Source organism: Staurois parvus, unplaced genomic scaffold, assembly GCF_062004578.1.
Source record: "Staurois parvus isolate SC_StPar_1 unplaced genomic scaffold, SC_StPar_1.0 ptg000153l, whole genome shotgun sequence".
NCBI lineage: Eukaryota > Metazoa > Chordata > Amphibia > Anura > Ranidae > Staurois > Staurois parvus.
In genome coordinates this window covers 6,469,678-6,473,960 of record NW_028317949.1, presented here as the reverse complement: position 1 = coordinate 6,473,960, position 4,283 = coordinate 6,469,678, and the positions used below count along the sequence as shown (strand labels likewise).

At 39.9% G+C, this 4,283-nt stretch overlaps 1 protein-coding gene across 1 annotated transcript; it reads right to left on the bottom strand.

The window, feature by feature from the left end:
* Positions 1–1,441: 1,441 nt before the first annotated feature.
* Positions 1,442–2,486, bottom strand: LOC149463719 (G protein-coupled receptor 20-like). Its single transcript, XM_089674878.1, has one exon. The coding sequence runs from the start codon at positions 2,459–2,461 to the stop codon at positions 1,442–1,444; it is 1,020 nt and encodes a 339-aa protein (XP_089531004.1). The 5' UTR covers positions 2,462–2,486.
* Positions 2,487–4,283: the final 1,797 nt, after the last annotated feature.

The window sequence follows — 4,283 nt, the reverse complement described above, 5'->3', positions numbered from 1 at the left end:
CCTTAAATATTAGTTTTTTTTTTTGTCAAGTGACATATAACACTCTGTTTTGGTCCTCTCCCTGGTGATCTGCAAGCAGAGATATCAGTGAGCATCAAATGCAGGAAATGATGTAGCCGGACCAAGGAGGGACAGTTAAGCATTGCCAGGGTTCAGACATGCATAGTATTGAATATAGAGTCTTATGTGTGTTGAGATTCTGAATACATAAGTGAAAGGAATTGAATCTCGTTCCCTTCTTGCACTGACTTCCGTCAGCCTCCAGGCATTGACCAACAATTACCCTCGGATCCGGAGTTCACCTGAGACACAAAGGAATGGCAGACAGACACAAGGTAGTATCTCAGAATGAACTGAATTTATTCTTCCGTGTTTAAACTTATATATGAAACTTAAAACAAAGCATAGAAATATAAGAACCAATCAATTGACAGGTATGCATTTAACCAATTAGAATATTACATGCATCAGTCATGCCCAATCAGTTGGCATATATGTTAATTATTAGTATATACGTCAATGTTTGAACTTTTGGACACCTCAGAAAGCAGACAGTTCCTTTTTTACCGTTGGCTTAAAATTATTAATACTCTTTCAACATGTAGCTCACCGCAGACTTTCAGTCTTAGGCTAGTTAAGGGAAAAAGGGGAAGTTGCACCTGGACAAAAAGAGGAACTTCCTAACTCCTGACAAATTACCGTTTAAGACAAGAAAGTCAATTCTTTTAAAATACAGACTTAAGATGGATGCTGATTCTTAAGGTAGAAGGACTTTGGCTCAGAGAGACAAGATGGTGGAACATCAAACTTAGGGGCTAATCCCTTCAAACCCCCTCTTAGGTCACACACGTGACCTTACACCTTAGTCACAGGTTGGTACCTGGGGCCCTTAGTAGGTAATCAGGGTTCCCCATATACCAAACCAGGTTTCAAATAAACTGACCAGTGGATTTTCTACTCCTGAGCTTTCAGCTAATTCTTCAAACAATATTTGGAGGTTGTGAAGGGCTCTAATAATACTTCCATCAGAAACAGTGTTATGGGGAATAAGAGTACAACCGCAGGAGTTAAACATTTTACATACTTTCCTTTTATCAGCTAATAACATATCAAAACAGTATGGTTCTACCAAACTTTTGTTAACCATAGCCAATGTAGTTAACCCAATTTACATTCCCGCTAAACTGTACCCATATAATACAGACAAATTCTGTAACAACATTACTATGTTCAAATCAGGCAAAATTTCCTGATACTGGTTTAGAGACTTAAAAGTAAATTATATAATCTGGTAACAGGGAATTTTCTTAACCAAATCAGTACATTCCTTCTCAGTGATATTATCTTTGTACACTCTAATTAGACAGAACATATTAGTTTCTTTTTTCTGAAAAAAAAAAGGAACCAGTCTCAATGCCTAATCTATCTTTTGATTGCATCATTACTCCTGTATATTCCTAGCCCCCAGGGCGAGCTGCCTACGGCAGGGACAGGGACTGTTAAAAGGAACTGGTGACGGTTGTTCTCTGAAAATACTATTCCTAGCGGATTGGAAATGGCTAGTAACAAAACAATAGACAATGGGATCCATACAACTATTAAAACTACTCAAAGTTACTGTGACATTGTACACAATGAGGATGACATCCCGAGACACCTCACTGCGGACACAGAAAACCACTTGACTAACATGAATGGGAGTGAAACAGACTGTGAAGATGACCAGCACCATTATGAGGAGCTGTACCGCCTTCACCCGTCTCTCTCGGCTTTGGTTCATTTGTATTGACTTGGACAAAGTCCACATGATCCGCAGGGTGTAGAAAACAACAATCACCAAGGGAACAAAATACTCAAAACCTGTCAGCATAAGTAGCTGGAAAAAACAACAATGTTTGTGGTTAATCGTTGTGGTCAGTATGATGAAAGTTACAATTACAGCAAATATCCAAATCAAAACACAGATGCATTTGGCATAACTGGGATTTCTCCATCTGCGTGAGGCTCTGGCTTGCACAATAGCCAGGTAGCGATCAACACAGATGCAGGTCAGGAAAAGAATACTACAGTACATGTTCACAAAATACGTAAAACTGTGAACATAATAGCAGATATAACAGGTCTCTACATTACGGTAATACATAACAATTCGTGCTGGTAGAGAGAGACCCACTAAAAGGTCTGTCACTACCAAGTTAATGGTGTAAATAACAGAGGGCGTCCTTACTTTGGTCTGAAAACAGAACACATAAAGGGCCAAACTGTTCAGTATTATGCCCATCAAAAAAATAAAAGAGTTAATAATTAGCAACGCCACCCAAAGGCCATAGAACCTTTGATGCAAGGTTTCACCTCGGTTGGCTTGTTGAGGGATTTGGAATTGTTTGTCATTTGCTATAGATTCATTCAGTTCAAGTTCTTTGGATGGGTTGAAGTTTCCAGGGCTGACGAAGCACTCCATGTGGTTCAGATCAATCTCTCAGGACTTCTCTGGCTGCTTCTTCTGTATCTGTATCTTTGCCTTTGTCTTGCTTCTTAGGGGCTTGGTTCACCCTTTTTACACGGCTGGCATGGATCCAGGCCTTGGAATCCTTAGTCAGAACAGCGGTCCTAGTGACAGCGATCACGGAAACGAGTTGGTTCCTGTGAAAAAAAAGAGTAAAGTGCCAGCAACATTTCTTTCAACTTTGTCCAAAGTTTCAATAAACTTTCTCACATATTCTTCCTGAATCAATCCTAAATCCCCTCTTTCTACCATGAGTGGCTGTCTGGCCCAGGGAGTGGGAAAGAACCTATCCATTAAAACCTAAAAAAAGGGGGGGGGGGGTAACCTGTCTTCTTAGAAGGAATCATCCTTATCTCTATACCTGAACTCTGAGGGACATTTCCACCTAGCGGCTAAACATATCCACAATTACCCAAAAAATATTCCTGTCCTTTTCCTACTTCTGGCATGTGTGTAAAATCTACCTGTGAGCGGATAAAAAATGTTAATGTCTTGTCTTGTGAGGATTGTTCCTAATGTATGTAATGCATCTAGACACATATGATTTTACCATAAAGGGGGGCCAGGGATGAAAAAAAATCCAGCAGTTCACATGTAACCTGCCATCCCCTGTGACCTATCCCATAATACTGTGAGCTGTGACCTACCCCATGATACTGTAAGATGAACAGAGGTGCACTAGCTTCTAGAATACATGGTCTCCCCTCTTGTGACACAAAGTCCAGTTAGTGGAACTTTGGTCACACTAACTACATTCCCCTTAATATCTTTAGAAGTAGCAAATGTACTGCAATATTTGATCTAACAGTGACATTTAAAATTGGAGCAGGATCTAAAGTGGGAGGAATATATTTTATTCTCAACTTGGGGTTTAACAACAGTATAACCTCATATTCACTAAGTGGTGGTGTGTAAGGTGGTCTCATGTCCAAGAGTAAATGACATAGCCATTTGAATCACCATCACAAATAATAGCAAACTTCTGAGACACACAGGCATGCCTTGAACCTGTACCAGAACCATCTTTGAGAAAAAACAAAACAAAAGGGCGGAGTGTACCTCCATGCTCCCCAAGCCAGGATTCCTGACATAGTTTTACAATTTTCCCTAGCATACAGATAAAACATTTGATCATATGCGGGCAGACCAAGACCAGGGGCTATTACCATAGCATGTTTCAGATACACAAAAACATTACACATTTCAATTAACCATTTCTCAAGATCTGACATTTCTGAACCTGTGGTTTGTCTCAAAATACTGTCAAAGTAGGAACAGTCAGGTATCCATTGGCGGCAGCAACCAATCATGCCAAGAAAGGTAAGCATGTCTTTCTTGGTCAATGGGCGGGGCAGACCCATAAGAGCCGCAGCTCTCTTTGTGACTGAATTTCCTATCACCTTTTGTGAGGACAAAACCAAGGTATTCAACAGTTTCTTAACACCATTATAACTTTGCTTAGACACTTTATGATCACATATAAGATACACACTCCACCTGGCTGGCTGTCCGCACTGAAACCAACTAAACCATGGCTAGGAGTTCATAGCTTGGGACCTGGAGGACTACAGTATAATCCTGGAGAAATTCATTCCAGATAAAACTTTTACTTCTGAAGTTAAAGGCAAAAATTAGCCATGTCTCCTTAACAACAGGAATTTGCTAAAAAAAAACAATTTGTCAAATCAATCACCGTAAAAAAACAACTCGGCATCAGGTAGGATAGAGGAAATGAGTATTGGTACATCAGGTACTATTGGGACAATGAGAATTACAA